Source organism: Eulemur rufifrons, chromosome 2 (genome assembly GCF_041146395.1).
Source record: "Eulemur rufifrons isolate Redbay chromosome 2, OSU_ERuf_1, whole genome shotgun sequence".
In the NCBI taxonomy this organism is placed as follows: domain Eukaryota; kingdom Metazoa; phylum Chordata; class Mammalia; order Primates; family Lemuridae; genus Eulemur; species Eulemur rufifrons.
This window is the reverse complement of record NC_090984.1, coordinates 50,008,988-50,027,225: the sequence shown is the minus strand read 5'-3', so window position 1 is coordinate 50,027,225 and position 18,238 is coordinate 50,008,988. Positions and strand designations below refer to the sequence as shown.

Genomic DNA, 18,238 nt, shown 5'->3' with positions numbered 1-18,238 from the left:
ATGTTTTTTAGTAAGTACATAAAAATCTGAATTTCAAATGAGTCTCGTACTTGTGGCATGTGGGCCACTTTGGAGTATTTTTCTCTATTAGGTTTGTGTTGATGGGCAAATTTGAAAATATAAGTTTAGAGAAACTGCCAGGATGATCTGTGTTCTACTACAGAGCAAGTAATAAGTTGCATATTGTTTAGCCGATGACAAACTATTTTTTATACTCTTTTCATTTTTATTTTGATACTTTCAGTAGTATTCCTCTTGGTCTGGTGACTGGAACCACATTCTATATACAATCTAAAATCTAAGACTGGAGTTAAATAGTATCAAAGGACAAGGTTTAGGTCTTTATTGAGATTGGAAGTCCAAGTCTAGATTCTCTTATTGAGATTAAAGGAGTTCAGGCTAGGTTGTGCACCTAACACTTGATGGTAGGCTTGATATTTAAACTGTGCCTCTTCTCAGCTAAAATTACTTAAGCTTGTTAGACATTAAACTGAAGTATGTGGCCATGCAATTCAAATCAGCCTTAGCCTTCATTTCAAAGGGTGTAGTTATTGTTTCTTAACCTGTCAAATAAGAGGAGCTACATTTTGGTGATAATGTGGACTTTGTATTATAGAGCAAATTATGTAATAAAAGCTTAGTACATGTTTGTTGAATTACATAATCAGGACCTCAGTGATTTTCTTTATCATCTTGACCAATCTAATTATCTTTTGATTGGCTTTTTCTGGTTCATTCATTGAGATAAAAATTACAACTGTGAATGATCAAGGAAAATTAGAATCCAGAGTTACTCTTCCAGAGCTTTGTGCTCAGTTCACTAGGTCAGTTTCTACCTGTGTCACCAGATGTGGTGGAAATGAGCTTGTTGATTAATTAAGCACCACATAAATGTTAAGCCACAAGAGGAACAGAGTGTGAAGACTCCTGTGTTAAAATAGAAGCATTTCATGATCTCTTTTATCTTCATTAGCATTTAGTATAAAGTGGAGGATTGTGTTTTATCTCTTCTGTCACCAAACTTCTGGAAGGCAGGAATCAGATTCATTCAAGTTTATATATGTATATTTTAAACCTTTTATCTGGAAATAATTTCAAACTTAAAAATAACAAGAATAGTACAAAGAGAATTTTCTTTCTAATATCCAGATTCACCAATTGTTAACATTTTGTCACATACTTCAGTGTATATTTACTATAACAAAGACATTCTCAGATCAAAATCAAGAAATTGGCCAGGCACGGTGGCTCACGCCTGTAATCCTAGCACTCTGGGAGGCCAAGGCAGGTGGATCATTTGAGCTCAGGAGTTCGAGACCAGCCTGAGAAAGAGCGAGACCCCATCTCTACTAAAAATAGAAAGAAATTAACTGGACAACTAAAAGCATATAGAAAAAGTAGCCAGGCATGGTGGCTCATGCCTGTAGTCCCAGCTCCTCGGGAGGCTGAGGCAGTAGGATTGCTTGAGCCCAGGAGTTTGAGATTGCTGTGAGCTAGGCTGACGCCACAGCACTCTAGCCCGGGCAACAGAGTGAGGCTCTGTCTCAAAAAATAAATACATAAATAAATACAAATAAATCAAGAAATTTAGTATTTTGATATAGTACTATTATGTAATAGTTTGTATTCTGTGTGGTCCATGTTCCATTTTCACCTGTCACCCAGATGTCCCTTATAGCAATATTTGTCCTTGTCCAGGATCGTTCATTGGGTTTAGTTGTCTCTTTAGTCCCCTTTGATCTGTAACAATCCTCTGCCTTTCTTTGTCCTTCGTGACGTGGATATTTTGAAGAGTGCAGTGCAGATATGTTGTAGCTTTATATTCTTGGCACAGGACATCAACCAAAGAAGTTTAAAAAAAATACTTACTGAATATTTTTTGGGAGAGCAACTTTCTTTCAAGAAGTTTAATATGGAAAAGAAATGTGGTTTTTAGAAAGAGAACACATAATTTGACTTACAGACTTAGATTTAAATCACAATTCTGCTACTTAGTGGTGTGGCACTGGACAAGTTACTTTTCTCTGTGACTCCCAATTTCCTCAGCTCTAAAAGGATATAGATAAAACATGGGCATGAAGAAATGAGATAATGTTTATAAAAGCAGCACATAATATATGTGCAATGAACAGTAACTAATATTTGCTACACCCACCTAAGTTACGTGAGGATGGTTGCTCTTTGTTATGTTCTCCATTGCCTCTACAGCTCTAGTGTGTAGAAGGAAATGGAAAAAAAGCTAGAGACAGAGCAAGGAAATATGGAAATCCATGGGTTCTCATATTGATATAAGCATTGCCTAAGAATTCGTCCAATTTCATAGGTGCTTTAGATCTTCTTAACAAGGATATGGAGACCCCTCTAAATATTTTGCCCCCATATTTAAGTTCCGTAGTATTTGATACTTTCCATTTGCTGTTCAGTCTCCAAACTTAATAACTAAGTACAAAATGGTAATGTTCAAGGAATCATTTACTAAGGGACAGCTTAGTATTTGCTTGTCAGTTGGTTTATTGTGTGCTGAATTCACTGGAATGTGGCATAGTCAAATCTGGCTTCTTCCACTCCTGAGTTGGTGCAAGAAACACTTGGCAGCTATTAAAGTGCTATTCTTTGCAGTTATTTGGTATAATTTGCCGTAGAAGTAAATTCCAGGAGATATTCTTACTAGGTTGTACCCTCATTTAGACTGAAGGAGTTTATGCCAAGGGTCAATGGTCTCTAACTCCAGGTGATTCTCTTGGCAGCCGGGAAGATTTCCAGAGGATTCCAGAACTTGCCATCAACCCACTGGGAGACCGGATCATCAATGCCTTCTTTCCAGAGGGGTGAGTCAGTGCAGTTGATATACTTTGTTTCTGAGGCTGTCTCAGCCTCAATTAATTGCTAATATGAAATAATAACATTGGTTGGGTCATCTCAGAGTATGATCCCCTTGATTATATTGGGCATCCTTAATTTGGTCATATCTAAAATATCTCTTCTTTCGTACTCTCCTCTGTTTTAAACTTCAAATAGATATACAAGCCTGTTTTCAAAATTCTGTCTTTTTTTTTAATTTTTAAAAAAATGTTTTTGCGGCTGGGCGCGGTGGCTCACGCCTGTAATCCTAGCACTCTGGGAGGCCAAGGTGGGAGGATCGCTCGAGGTCAAGAGTTCAAAACCAGCCTGAGCAAGAGTGAGACCCCATCTCTACTAAAAATAGAAAGAAATTAGCTGGACAACTAAAAACATACAGAAAAAATTAGCCGGGCATGGTGGCGCATGGCTGTAGTCCCAGCTACTTGGGAGACTGAGGCAGAAGGATTGCTTGAGCCCAGGAGTTTGAGGTTGCTATGAACTAGGCTGACGCCACGGCACTCTACCCCGGGTGGCAGAGCGGGATTCTGCTTAAAAAAAAAAAAAAAAATGTTTTGCCTTTCTCCACATATTCTAATCTTATTTTTAAATTATTTATTTGTTGAGATAGGGTCTCACTCTGTCACCTATTCTAGAGTGAAGTGGTTTCATCATACCTTATTGCAACCTCAAACTCCTGGGCTCAAGCCATCCTCCTGCCTTGGATTATAGGTTTCAGCCACTATGTCCAGCAAAATTTTGTCTTTAATCTCTGTTTATCACTGATGTAAAACTAGACTTTTAAAAAATGTTTATTTGGAAATAATTTCAAATATCATTTACCCAGATGCATCTATTATATTAACATTTTGGCTCATTTGTATGCTCTCAGTAGTAGCCAATGAAAATATAATAGAAGCCACATATATAATTATATATTTTCTAGTAGCTGTATTAAAAAAGTAAAAATAAATAATTTAAATTAACTTTCACAATATATATTTTATTTAACCCAATATATTAAAAATATTATCATTTCCATACATAATCAATATTAAAAATTACTGAGATATTTTACATTCTTTTTTCATATTAAGTTTTTGAAATCCAATGTGTAATTTACACTTACAGCACATACCAAGTCAGATGAATGTTTCAAATGCTCATAGCTATGTGTGACTAGTGGCTGCAGTATTGGACAGTGCAGTTGCATGCCCATGCTCACTCTATACACACTCCCTCTTTCTACCCTCCCCTTTCTCTCTCTCTCTCTCTGTACATACTTCCCTCTCAGATACATATACGTACACTTACATAATTGTTCTGTGTGTATGTTCACATAATTGTATTTTTCTACCTTTTGAGGGTAAGTTGCATAGTCGTGGCCCTTTACCCCTGAATGCTTCAGTGTGTGCTTACTAAGAATAACAATATTCTTTTATATATCCATAGTATAGTTATCCACTTCAATAAACTAAACATTGATAAAATACTTTAATCTTTTACTCTGTTTTATTAATCTATTATCTGTTTTATCCTAATCTATTATTTATATTCTAATTTTGTGAGTTCATCCATTAATTAATCTCCTTTATAGCACTTCCCCTTCTCCAGTACAGGATCTAGTCTGGGCATAGTTGTCATATCTCTTTACCCTCCTTTAATCTGGAACATTTCCATTGCCTTTGTTTTACTTTTATGATATTCACTAAGGATACAATTCTCCTCATCACACATGTACTTTTTCAAGTAGATTATTCCTTAAATTGGGTTTAATATAAAATTAGACTTTTGATATGCTTCACTACCTAATACACTGCCTTCAGAGTACTAGTAAATATTTATTGATTTGATTAGCTACCTTTTCATGAATAAAGCTTATCATATAATCTTGTTTTAAGTAATCTCCTAAATAGTTTCTTCCTGGCTCCATGTGAATTGTCTTTATGACCGAAAGAATTGTAAAATGTTACATGGGTGCCAGTTCTTAATAATGAGACTGTCAGCAAGGACACTAACAGATAAAATGCCTGGGGAGGAAATTTTAGAACTCTGAATTGAGAGCAAAGTAATTTGCTAGTTGAGAGGGTTGGTCACTCAATCAATTTGAATGACAGTAAGGGAATGGAGACTGGCAGTTAGTTTATGTAAAGAAGGGAATTGAATCAGACTTAGACTTACTTGGTCTTTTGAAATTCATATTGACCATGACTAATCTCATACCCTTCCTCTTTTTTTCCTCTCTCTTTCCCTGAACTGCTCTGATTGTTTCAGGTGTGGTTTTTATGCTGAATTCTTCCATTTTTCTGCTTCCTCTTTTAGCCCTTGCATAGCATTGAACCCTGTCCAGAGATAACTTTCATAGCTATGCTTTGTATCCAAACCTTTTGTAATGAAAAGTAAACCCAGTAGAGTCATTCTGCCAACTTTTCTTCAGAGTTCCTTAGTCACCATTGATTACTTGAAGAAGCAGCTTGTGGAAAGCTATTTTGTAAGGCTAAACCACATTTGCTCTGACTACAGTATCACTTGCCATCCTGCCCACCAAGCTACTGCTGAGGAAATTAGGCAGGGTACATATGAGGAAGCAGAGGACTGTAGTGGGCTCTACTGCTTAGCTCTTAGCAGGCTGCACCTCTGCTCCTTGCTCTAATCAGATAGATACTTGGCGTCTAAGTTTTTCTTTCTTCTCTAGTCTTAGGCACATGGAATTTTTGTTTGTTTGTTCCTTTGTTTGAAAGAATGAGAATTGAAAGTGAACCATTGTATTTAGTTCCTTTTTACTCAGAAACTTTATGCTAATAATATCCATTAATCTGTTTGTTCTGGCATATGACTTACATCTTATTCCACATTATTTGATTCCTTGTATTTTACATTTTTTACCAGATACTACTCTATTAGCAGTATAACTCCCTTGAAGAACTAAAGGTATTCTTTTGAGTACAGTGGGCTCAAAAGCTAGTCTTTTTTTTTTTTTTTTTGAGACAGAGTCTCACTCTGTTGCCTGGGCTAGAGTGCCGTGGTGTCAGCCTAGCTCACAACAACCTCAAACTCTTGGGCTCAAGCAATACTCCTTCCTCAGCCTCAGCCTCCCGAGTGGCTGGGACTACAGGCACGCACCACCATGCCCGGCTAATTTTTTTCTATATATATTTTTAGTTGTCCAGATAATTTCTTTCTATTTTTAGTAGAGATGGGGTCTCGCTCTTTCTCAGGCTGGTCTCAAACTCCTGACCTTGAGCGATCCTCCTGCCTCAGCTTCCCAGAGTGCTAGGATTACAGGCGTGAGCCACCATGCCCGGCCAAACTGGGACTTTTTTTAGGCAGCCACAGAACCAGGCTGTCTGCTGTTTCCATGACTGCCTTAGATAAATAAATAATTTTGCCCCTTGAGACATTGTTTTTTAATATTAAAGAACATTCTTTAAGTTTTGAGAATTTTTTCTTATAGGATTATTGATTAGCCTATGGCATGATAAAGAGATTTTCTCTAAGCCTAAGTACTAAAAAGGCTTTATACACAAAGAAGTCTTTTAAAACATTGCTTATGATAATGAAAAATGAGAAAAAATCCAATTATGAAGGAATAATAAAATCATGATATATCCACATAATTATTATGCAGGCATTTAAAATGTTCCAAAGTGTTTATATTGAATGGAAACAGTAGTTGGTAGAATTAGGAGTGATATTTTTCTTTTTTCCAAATTTTCAAATATATGTTTAATTGCTTCTACAACTAAATAAACTTTATTTTAAAAGGAGCTTTTCCATAATATGCCTTAATTTAAAAATATCCCTAGGTATACATTACTGTAGGGGAGATTGGGAGGTGATTGAGGAGTCCTTGGGTTGAAATGACTAACTTGTGGCTCACTGCAGGGTTGAAAGCAGTGAGTTCAGGTTCTGGCTCTCATGTTTGTATAGCTCTGGCACTACTTCTAAATCCTTTTTTTAAGAAAAGAAATATAAGTAAATTCAATAGATAACTCTGACCCTGATAAATCATGCTACTTGCCTAAGTCAGGTTAATCATTTATAAAGTGGAAATATTAACATCTACCTCACAAGGTTGGGGTTAGGCTTAAATGATATTCTATGAGCCCTAAAGTATCATGCATATAGAAAGAGACCTCATTAAATGGATTTTCAGGCTACTGTAGCTAAAGCTGTTGCCAATACATAGAATTCATAAGAAATCATCACCCTGATCGATATGGTGTTCTGTTTGTTATATTTCCCCATCAGAGAGGACCAGGTAAACTTCCGTGGATTCATGAGAACTTTGGCTCATTTTCGACCCATCGAGGATAATGAAAAGAGCAAAGATGTGAATGGACCAGAACCACTCAACAGCCGAAGCAACAAACTGCACTGTAAGCAGCAAAAGTCTTCTGGTTTAAAATATTTGCTTTTCATTCCTTAAAAATGATTTATTTGCTCATTTATTCATTGAACAAGCATTTACAAGAGCATAGCAGTTAAGAGCTCAGACCCTGGAGCTACACTGGCTGAGTTTGAGTCCCAGCTCTACTACATTTTGACCTTGTGACTTTCGGCAAGTTACTTAAAAATCTTTGGGCCTAAGTTTCTTCTGTAAAATGGGATATTAAGGTATTCTGCATCAGATCATTGTGAGTGTTAAAGGAGCTGATTTACATCAAGTGCTTTAACAGTACCTGGCATATACTAGGTACTCAATAAGTGTTAGCTATCATTATAATTCATTGAGCACCTACTGTTTGCCGGGCACTGTGGTAAGTGCTAGAGTAGCAATAGTGAAGAAGGCCCAGGCCCCATCTGTAAGGAATAATGGCAGTCCTCAGCCTATCTTAGAATTTGATAGACTCTGGATGTGGCTAATGTGGGAGTGGACAGCTGGATTAGTGCAAGATTTGATTTTTGTCCCCGTGCCTTTTGCCTCCTTTTCTTGAATATTTGTTACATTTCCCTTCTGCTCTTGTCAGTTCATGTATGATTTTTTTTTTTCTTCCTTTGCTTTTGTTACATGCCAAAGAAGTTTCTGCAACTTCGTGTATGATATTGCCCAATGCCTTACAACACTTCTCCAGGAAATTGAAATTTCTCTTTTCATTCAACACAAGTTGAAATTGAAATTGTATTAAACTTACTGAGCCCGAGCTTTTCTTGCAAGAGTACACAGTGGAATATAGAGAGATTTGTGAAGCCACAGAATAAATGGGGTCCATCAAAATTTTACTTGGTGATTTAAAGAAAAAATAAAGGGCTTTTTAATGTTAAAACAAATAATAGATAAATGATAGAATATAATGCCAAATTTATGTACATTTGAAGAATGGTACATGAAACTTAATTTTTTAGTTTGTGGCCCTTGGTCTGTATCCCCAGATCTCCTTGGGTATAGGAGTATGAGTTTACTTCTCTATTGATACGTTAGATGAATGGCCGGCATGGTGGCTCATGCCTGTAATCCTAGCACTCTGGAAGGCCAAGGTGGGAGGATTGCTTGAGCTCAGGAGTTTTAAACCAACCTGAGCAAGAGTGAGACCCTGTCTCTACTAAAAAATAGAAAGAAATTTGGCTGAGCAACTAAAAATATAAAAGATTAGCCAGGCGTAGTGGTGCACACCTGTAGTCCCAGCTACTTGGGAGGCTGAGGCAGGAGAATCACTTGAGCCCAGGAGTTTGAGGTTGCTGTGAGTTAAGTTGACACTGTGGCACTCTAGTGCCAGCAACAGAGCAAGACTCTTGTCTAAAAAAAATAAAATAAAACAAAATTAAAAAAAAAATATGTTAGATGAATAGTTTGAGGAGCATTGAAATGAGCCTTGTTGTATACGATGGGGAAGATTTTTGAAACAAAATACTAAAATACTGCTCAGCATACCCACAAGATCATATATCTTAATGAAAAACAAAACCTAAATATAAACAAAATTGATTATAGAAGAAAATAGAACTCTAATGAATTATCCTCAAATTTATTAGATATTTTGTGTTTATTAGTGAATTTTTTTAGACAGCCCTCCCCCCCCCCGCCCCCAGAGAAGACATATTAATGAATTTCTGTTCCTTATTTCAAGACAAAATACTGTTTGAGGCAAAGCCTTATGTCTATGTTTTGATAAGAGTTTTAGCATATATGTTTAGTATCTTTGCCTGCTTCTAACATGCAAAATTTCTATGGTAGAAATTTTATTTCTCAATGCTGTTAGACCAGCAGTTGATCAATAATTGAAAAAGTCAGCTATAGCATAGAATCATAGAAAAAAATACATGGTTTAACATTGTATTTTACCGTAAAATATTTAAAAACACATCATTTGCCAATCTTTTGATGTAGTATGGCCAAGGGTTATTTTGTTTAGTTTTGTGTTAGTGTAGGTCTGCTGATGGGAGTTGTATGACTTTTTTGTATAGAGCACATCTATAATGTATCATCCTAGGTTTCTAGTTGCAGCTTCTTTTAAGTGCAAGGAGAACTTAAAGATGCTCAAAGAATGCTTAAAGCATTCTGAGAATAGAATCATTCTGGGTGTTTACATTTTTTCTGTCAATCTTTTACAGTTGTGTTGCCACACTTTGGCAATAGTTTTCATCTGGTGACTTAATTTTGAGTCTTTCTGAAGTAGTCAGTCTAATTTGCATAGAAACAATAAGTTTTTTTTCCATATTCATGTTTCATTTTTTATCAAATTATATAATTTTATTAAAAATAAAAATAGGCCAGGCGTGGTGGTTCATGCCTGTAATCCTAGCACTCTGGGAGGCTGAAGTGGGAGGATTGCTTGAGCTCAGGAATTCAGAGACCAGCCTGAGCATGAGCAAGACTCTGTCTTTTTTTTTTTTTTTTTTTTTTGAGACAGAATCTTGCTCTGTTGCCTGGGCTAGAGTGCCGTGGCATCAGCCTAGCTCATAGCAACCTCAAACTGCTGGGCTCAAGCAATCCTTCTGCCTCAGCCTCCCGAGTAGCTAGGATTACAGGCATGCACCACCGTGCCCGGCTAATTTTTCCTATATATTTTTAGCTGTCCAGATCATTTCTTTCTATTTTTAGTAGAGACGGGGTTCTCGCTCTTCCTCAGGCTGGTCTCAAACTCCTAACCTCCAGTGATCCTCCCACCTTGGCCTCCCAGAGTGCTAGTGTTACAGGCATGAGCCACCGCGCCCGGCCTGGACTAAGTTTTACAGTAAGCTGAAAATTAATTAGAATTCTGTTGCCACCGTGCCCAGTCAGCTTTCCCTTTTTATCAAATATTTTCATTTGTTGGAAGAAAGATCATATTTCATCAAGTAATATAATTGCTATTGGAAAATCTATTAATTGGCTATCAGTTTTCTGTCTAGTGTCCTTTACAAATATATTTAGTTCCTGGAGAAGGGGAAAGCACTACAGAATTTCTACTAACTTCTGGTTTTTCCATACCAGTTGCTTTTCGACTATATGATTTGGATAAAGATGACAAGATCTCCCGTGATGAGCTGTTACAGGTATGTGGCTAACTTGTGTTTGGGCCCTGTCTGCTTGTTTTTGTGGGCAGGAATTGTTCTTCCTTTCAGTAAGTATTTATTTAATTACTGTTGTATGCAGAATCCCATCTTAGATATAAGGCTGTGTAGATGACTTGGGAAAACTTGAAATGGCTCACTGAGTTTTCACAGATAGATGTCTTTACTGTTTAAAAGCTAACTAAATGTCTTTTAGGTAATGACAGAGCTAAAATATACAACATGGTTTATCAAATAGTTTAGTTATTGCCAAATCAGCTTGTTGGAAACCACATAATTCTGATGATACTTAGGTAAATGCTGCTGTTTATTCTGTCCTTAGGCTTGAAATAAGAGTTAAAGAACTGTTAGCTGTGCTGGTATACCCTGAGCTAATTGCTCACTGTCCTTTGCTTCTCCTGTGGACAATTCCTGGTCCTCCAACTAGCAAGGACTGGCATTTCATCCTATTAGCATTACCCTTCTCTTTCCCCCACCTCTTTTACTTTCCGAAAGTTTAGGAGGAGAGCAAATGATGCTTTTTATTTTTTATTTTTATTTTATTTTTTTTGAGACAGAGTGTCGCTTTGTTGCCCTGGCTAGAGTGAGTGCCGTGGCATCAGCCTAGCTCACAGCAACTTCAAACTCCTGGGCTTAAGCGATCCTACTGCCTCAGCCTCCCGAGTAGCTGGGACTACAGGCATGGGCCACCATGCCCGGCTAATTTTTTCTATATATATTTTAGTTGGCCAGATAATTTCTTTCTATTTTTAGTAGAGACGGGGTCTCGCTCTTGCTCAGGCTGGTCTCGAACTCCTGACCTTGAGCGATCCTCCTGCCTCAGCCTCCCAGAGTGCTAGGATTACAGGCGTGAGCCACCGCGCCCGGCCATGATGCTTTTTAAAAAAGTCTGTGTGTGTGTGTGTGTGTGTGTGTGTGTGTGTGTATATATATATATGTATGGCTTGTATGAAGTGATCTAACTTACAGAACCACTTAAGAGTTATTTTTTTTTTAAACATTCTAGGATAAAAATAAGAAAAAGGACATTTGGCTTTCTCTTTCTATGAAGCTTTCTGATTTGTTGGAAGAGATACCATGTTTCATCAAATCTAAGATGCCTAGGGTCTGGAGGACCCTTGTAGGCTAAGACATTCCTGAATTTCCATGAGAGATTTCTCCATTTCAAGAAATACCTAAAAAGTAAAGTGGTTTCCACTTATTCTTAAGTAAATCTTAATTTATTTAGAGAAGTTTTGAGAAGTCTTCCAAGTTGAAAATTACTCAGGCTAGATTCAGGACCAATCCAAAGTATTCCTACATTTCTGTGTATGAGCAAAAAACTAAATAGTCTGCAGGTCAGTGTTAGTATTCCTTGCTTTTGAGTTGGGAATTTCTTTTTTCAGTGAACAGAATTTGTTTCATTGAAAGTTGCTACATATAGGCTGCTGAGTTCTGAAGAGAAAAGATAGAGGCAGTCACTCTATAGTTGGCCCAGATATGGCTGCCAGAAACATTTTTTTGGAGCAAAGGATTGATTTGTTTTTATTATTAGGATAAAGAAAGCCTCAGGCAGGGAGTGGGGAGGACACCCATAAGGCCAGAGTGCCAGTAAGTTCCACTAGAGTGTTCCTGGGGCCAAGAATGACTTTGGGACAAAGGTGCTCATTAACTGTCGAGATGTCACGATGAGTTTTATCCTGCAGGAAGGGGATATGAACATTTTACCAAAATGAGAGAAAAGAACAAAGTTTATCTTTCTAGACACTGCAATTCCTAAAACATTTGGAAACTTGGAATTCTTAGCTATTCAGTGGATGTTAAAAGTTTGTGATGAGTTTATCCTAAGGAAAGGCTGAGTAGTCACGTTTTCTTAATATGATTCTTGTAAAAAGTCCTGGTTGGACTTTTTTTTTTTTTTTTGAGACAGAGTCTCACTCTGTTACCCGGACTAGAGTGCCATAGCATCAGCCTCACTCACAGCAACCTTAAACTCCTGGGCTCAAGTGATCCTTCTGCCTCAGCCTCTCAAGTAGCTGGGACTACAGGCATGCGCCACCATGCCTGGCTAATTTTTCTATATATTTTTAGCTGTCCATATAATTTCTTTCTATTTTTAGTAGAGATGGGGTCTCGTTCTTGCTCAGGCTGGTCTCGAACTCCTGAGTTCAAACAGTCCGCCCGCCTTGGTCTCCCAGAGTGCTAGGATTACAGGCCTCGCCTGGCCTAGGCAATTTCATTATTGTGAGAACATCATAGAGCAGCAGTCCCCAACCTTTTTGGCACCAGGGATCAGTTTCATGGAAGACGTTTTTCCCACAGACCGAGGCAGGGTGGATGGTTTCAAGTGCGTTACATTTACTGTGCAGTCAGACCTCTCTGCTAATGATAATCTATATTTACAGCCACTCCCTAGCACTAGCATCACCGCCTCTGCTCCACCTCAGATCATCAGGCATTATATTCTCATAGAGCACACAACCTAGATCCCTTGCATGTACAGTTTACAGTAGGGTTCGCGCTCCTATGAGAATCTAATGCCACTGCTGATCTGACAGGAGGCAGAGCTTAGGCGGTGATGTGAGCAATGGGGAGTGGCTGTCAGCGCAGATGAAGCTTTGCTCACTTGTGGCCACTCACCTCCTACTGTTTAGCCTGGTTCCTACTGTTTGGCCTGATACTGGTCTGTGGCCCAGGAGTTGGGGACTGCAGTCATAGAGGGTACTTGACAAACCTATGTGGTATAGAGTATTATACACTTAGGCTATGTAGTGTAGCCTATTGCTCCTAGGCTATAAAGCTGTACAGCATGTTACTGTACTGACTACTGTAGGCAATTGTAACACTATGGTAAGTATTTGTGTATCTAATATCTAAACATGGAAATGGTACAATAAAACTACAGTGTTAAAATCTTATGGGACCACCATTGTATACGCAGTCTGTCATTGACCAAAACATGGTGCAAAGCTTGATTATATTTGAGGGCATCATAGGGAAAGTGGGGTGTGGTGGATTTATCTTTAATCCTAGTAAGAGTTGCACTGACTTCCAGGTCCCTTGTATTGTAATTCCTGGCTCTTGTTCCTGCAGGTGCTACGCATGATGGTTGGAGTGAATATCTCAGATGAACAGCTGGGCAGTATAGCAGACAGGACTATTCAGGAGGCTGATCAGGATGGGGACAGTGCCATATCTTTCACAGAATTTGTTAAGGTTGGTCAATCACCTCTTTGTTTGAAAAAGTTAAATTCTACTGCAGAAGAGGGAGGGGGAGAACGATTATTTAGATAAGAGCTGGGGACTGTTGCAACCTTCATAACTGTAATTGTTTTTTTCCGCCAGGTTTTGGAGAAGGTGGATGTAGAGCAGAAAATGAGCATCCGATTTCTTCACTAAGGGATGGAAACCAAACTGTTCATTGCTTTCTAGTATTTAAGAACTGGAACTTGAGAGTTCTCCCATCTACCAGCCCCACCTCCACCCGTTATTCCCCTTATCCCAAAGTACTACTGCTGTTGCATGACAACCCCAAATATGTTCTGTCAACACAAACCTGCCTTTGGTATATAAACAGGGCATTACAGGATGGTACACCCAGTCTATTTCTGTTCATTATCCATTCATCAGTTCTGCATTTATAAATATCATCCTTCCCCTGTTCTGCTAATGTATGCTACACATACATCCAGTCTGAGAAAGTGAGAGGGAATAATGCCAAGAACAAGCCAGCAAAGCTCTTTCACCATATGTAGGCTGTAGCCATGCTGCCTTCCCTCTAGTGGGGCTTTGGCATACTTTTCATCCTTTTTATATGTTCTTTGCTTCCTAGCTCTCTGTCACCCCACAAACCATTCACTTAGTCTTACAGTCTCCCTACTTTTTATTGAGTCTCAAAATCTCCTCTGTTCTACTTGGCACCCCAAGCTATGCCTGTTAAATACATTTCTGACTTGGCAGGATAGTTTGGTGGTCTGGCAGTTTTTATCACCTTCACACTTCAATGGGTCTCTGGGATTTTGCCTCTCCAGGAGCTTTTCGGTAACCATCATTTCTCTCTGAAGAACGAGACCATCTCTTTATCCCTCGCACTCTGTTCTGTCATCAAAGGGCTGCTAGGTGAAGATTTCTTTCTTGAAAGGTGGCCTTGGTGAGAGGTGTAGAGCCAAGTCTTGCCCAGGGTGCTCTACCTCTGGCTTCTGATTCTCAACTTACGTACCTATGTGGCTCTGTCCGTGCAGTGTTGATTATTCAGAAAAGAGCCATATGCCTGCAAGTTTGCTTAGTTTGGGGACACTGTTACCACCAGAATGGCTGCTCTGACAATATGCTTGGGGACTTTCTCATGGCTTTTTGAACAAGGAGGCTGGGTACCCCCAAAGCCTCCTGAATTCACACCTGTGCGGCATGATTTATGCCTCAGTGTTATGTGCACTGGAATGCTTTCCACCTCACATTTCCAAGTAGAAAGATTAGTGTTATGGAAGTGCCTAATTTATCCCAGTCCAAAAGATTTAAAGATTGTCCTCAGTGTCTTGAAGTTTTATACAAAATTCTTTATGAATTTTACACTTGACAAATGTTAATGATGGAAGCCATAGTCAGCTCCTAATGCAGGTCCAAAGCATTGAATGTATTGTATCATTAGCTGCCTGGTTGTATAAGCTTCTTAGTTCTTCATGTAGACGACTGCTAACCCTTAGGGGTCTGGCACTGATGCCACAACCTAAGGTGGCATTACAGGTCTTTGTGCAGGCCACAGCAACTTCTCTGCCAAAGTCAGCTTAGTTTAAGCTTCAATGAATCAGGTTGTTGACATCCTAACATATGTCTGTATGAGACAATTCATCTATATATCTGCCCTTGGCTGACTTTCTCTGATTCATTGCTTGCTTGTTTGCTTGCTTGCTTGCTTGTTTGTTTGCTTGTTTCCTCGCTTTAGAAGGCTAAGATGTGTACACAATTCTTTAGGAAGGGGATTGCTAAAAAATATCACTCACTGCAAACGGATGGGGAAGGGTGGGGAACAGGGGAGTGGGCAGGCTGGATGGCTCAAGTGTAAACAAATGAGGAATTTTTTATGAAGTATCAGTCTATTACCAAGTGATGTAATATAGAAATTGGATAAAAGGGAAGAATTGTCTGACATGATCTGCTAGAGAGGTACTTCAGAGGCTCCTTGATTTACATATTTAAGGTTCCTAATATTATGGCTTTTCTCCCTTTTGGCTGTACAGCAAACTGTTTTAATCCACAGTTGTGCCTTATTGTTTCATTAAAATTGTATCATCGATCCATCAATAAATACTTGTGGTTAAAACAAAATAACTTGATTTTGTCTGTGTGTTTTATAAGAATTTTACATAACTCAGCCCCATCCAAGTTTGAGATCACAAACAGCATCTCCTCACTCAAATTTATGTCTATAGTATCAGCTGCAGGTCTGTTCTGCTGCTTCCTGGACATATGAAATGGAAACATTCATCTAGGGACCATCACTGTCTGCCCCTAGGCACAGTTTTGTCAGCCGCCGCCACTTCCCATTCATTCCAGGTAAGATTCAATTTCTGTTCTTGACTTTCTGGCTCCTTGAAATGTAGAAAAAGCACTGCGCAGGGTGGCTCACACCTGCCTAGCAATTGGACTTGGGAGGCTGAGGTGGGAGATTTGCTTGAGGCCAGGACCAGCCTGGGCAAGAGTAAGACCTTGTCTCTAGGCCTCTTAAAAAAAATAAAATAAAATGGAAGGACATTGATAAAAATGATGTGTTCTCAAGGAGCAAAATGGTGAGGAGATTAAGGGGAATTTATTGTTTTAGACAATTGTAGGAACCAGGACTTTAACCCAGAGAAAAGAAAAGGAAGATATGATAGATGTAACTATATTCAGGTAGCTAAGGACCTGTCCTTGAAAGGCCCTCTGTTACATTTCTAGAGGACAGAATTAATGTAGAATATCATTTCTTTAAAAAGCAAGTTCTAGTAGATACAATAGTATTTTACAAAAATGGGAACTTATATGCAAGTTTGATTTTGTTTTTTTGTTTGTTTGTTTTTGTTTTGAGACAGAGTCTCACTCTGTTGCCCAGGCTAGAGTGAGTTGCCGTGGCGTTAGCCTAGCTCACAGCAACCTCAAACTCCTGAGCTCAAGCGATCCTCCTGTCTCAGCCTCCCGAGTAGCTGGGACTACAGGCATGCACCACCATGCCCGGCTAATTTTTTCTATATATATTTTTAGCTGTCCATATAATTTCTTTCTAATTTTAGTAGAGATGGGGTCTCACTCTTGCTCAGGCTGGTCTCGAACTCCTGATCTCAAACTATCCGCCCACCTCGGCCTCCCAGAGTGCTAGGATTACAGGCGTGAGCCACTGCACCCGGCCTGATTTTGTTTTCTTTACAGGAACACACATTGCTATACATACAGAATTTTTAAACAGGAAGGGGGTTGCTAAGGAAGAGGAAATGAATGAAACATAGTCTGTATCCCAGTTAGCACTATTTCATGGATTTGTTTTTAGTTCTTCCCTAGTTGCCTGTGTGCTAGGAAGAAAAACACTTGTATCTGGGAGTGATTTTCAAAATATTTTACAACTAGTGCTACAATGACCAATCAGAATGTAGGGCTGGAGCAGAGACTTGGAGGTCTTCTGCTCTGTAGGGCAGCAAGATACATAGTAAGTCTGGGAGGGTCTTGAGTATGTGAAGCATGGATGGGTTTCGGATAATGGCTACTCCTAAGCAAGTGTGGATATATTTTAATATTTTAATAACCTAAGCTAAATATCTATAGCCCTTGCCAATATCCTGCATTGAAGAGACTATTCTTTCTCCAACAAATTATCTTGGTTGAAAATTGACCATAAATGTAAGAGTTTACTTCTGACTCTCAATTCTATTCCATTGATGTATATACTTATCCTTGTGACAATACTACACTGTCTTGATTACTATAGCTTTGTAGTAGGTTTTGAAACTGAGATGTCTGGGTGCAGTTTTGTTTTTTGTTTTTGTTTTCATTTTTTTAATCTAGAGAGCTTGTTAAAACTTTTCTTCAACTCTTTTTTTTTTTTTTTATTCCCCCATGAGATGTGGTCTCCCTCTGTCTCCCAGGCTGGAGTGCAATGGCATCAGATCACAGCTAACTGCAGCCTCAAACTCCTGGGCTCAAGTGATCTACTTCAGCCCCTTCCCCTAACTAGCAGGGACTAGTGTCACCTGCTACCACACCTGGCTCTGGCTGGAGTTTTTACAAAATGCAATCATACTGTGTACAGTTATGGAAGGAAAAAAAAGACCAGCCTGAGCAACATAATGAGACCCTCATCTCTACAAAAAATAAAACAACTGGCCACCGAGAGTGTGCTTGTCGGCCCAGCTATATGGGAGGCTTAAGGCAGGAGGATCCCTTGAGCCCAGGAGCTTGAGGCGGCAGTGAGCTATTAATATCATGATGCCACTGCATTCTAGCCTGAGTGACAGATCAAGATCTTGTCTCAAAAAAAAAAAAAAAAAAAATTAGTGAATTTTTCCAACTTTGGTCTTTTTCAAAATTGTCTTGCCTATCCTAGGCCCTTTGGATTTCCACATTCATTTTAGGATCAGCTTGTCAGTTTCTTAAAAAAAAGTGCTGGCATTTTGTTAGGGATTGCATTTAATCTATAGATCAATTTAAGAATTGTGGCCAGGCATGGTGGCTCACGCCTATAATCCTAGCACTCTGAGAGGCCGAGGCAGGAGGATCATTTGAGCTAGGGAGTTTGAGACCAGCCTGAGCAAGAGTGAGACCCCATCTCTACTAAAAATAGAAAGAAATTACCTGGACAACTAGAAATATATAGAAAAAATTAGCCAGGCATGGTGGTGCATGCCTGTAGTCCCAGCTACTTGGGAGGCTGAGTCAGGAGGATCGCTTGAGTCCAAGAGTT

The 18,238-nt window shown here is 38.9% G+C and overlaps 1 protein-coding gene across 1 annotated transcript in view; it reads left to right on the top strand.

The window, feature by feature from the left end:
- CHP1 (calcineurin like EF-hand protein 1) overlaps window positions 1-15,619 on the top strand; it is a 29,108-nt gene extending 13,489 nt beyond the window's left edge. Inside the window, exons 3-7 of the mRNA XM_069461353.1 lie at window positions 2,748-2,828; window positions 7,090-7,217; window positions 10,253-10,314; window positions 13,405-13,527; window positions 13,657-15,619. Coding sequence (XP_069317454.1) covers window positions 2,748-2,828; window positions 7,090-7,217; window positions 10,253-10,314; window positions 13,405-13,527; window positions 13,657-13,710 — 448 coding nt within the window. The 3' untranslated portion in view covers window positions 13,711-15,619. The remainder of the gene's footprint in view (window positions 1-2,747; window positions 2,829-7,089; window positions 7,218-10,252; window positions 10,315-13,404; window positions 13,528-13,656) is intronic.
- Window positions 15,620-18,238: the final 2,619 nt, after the last annotated feature.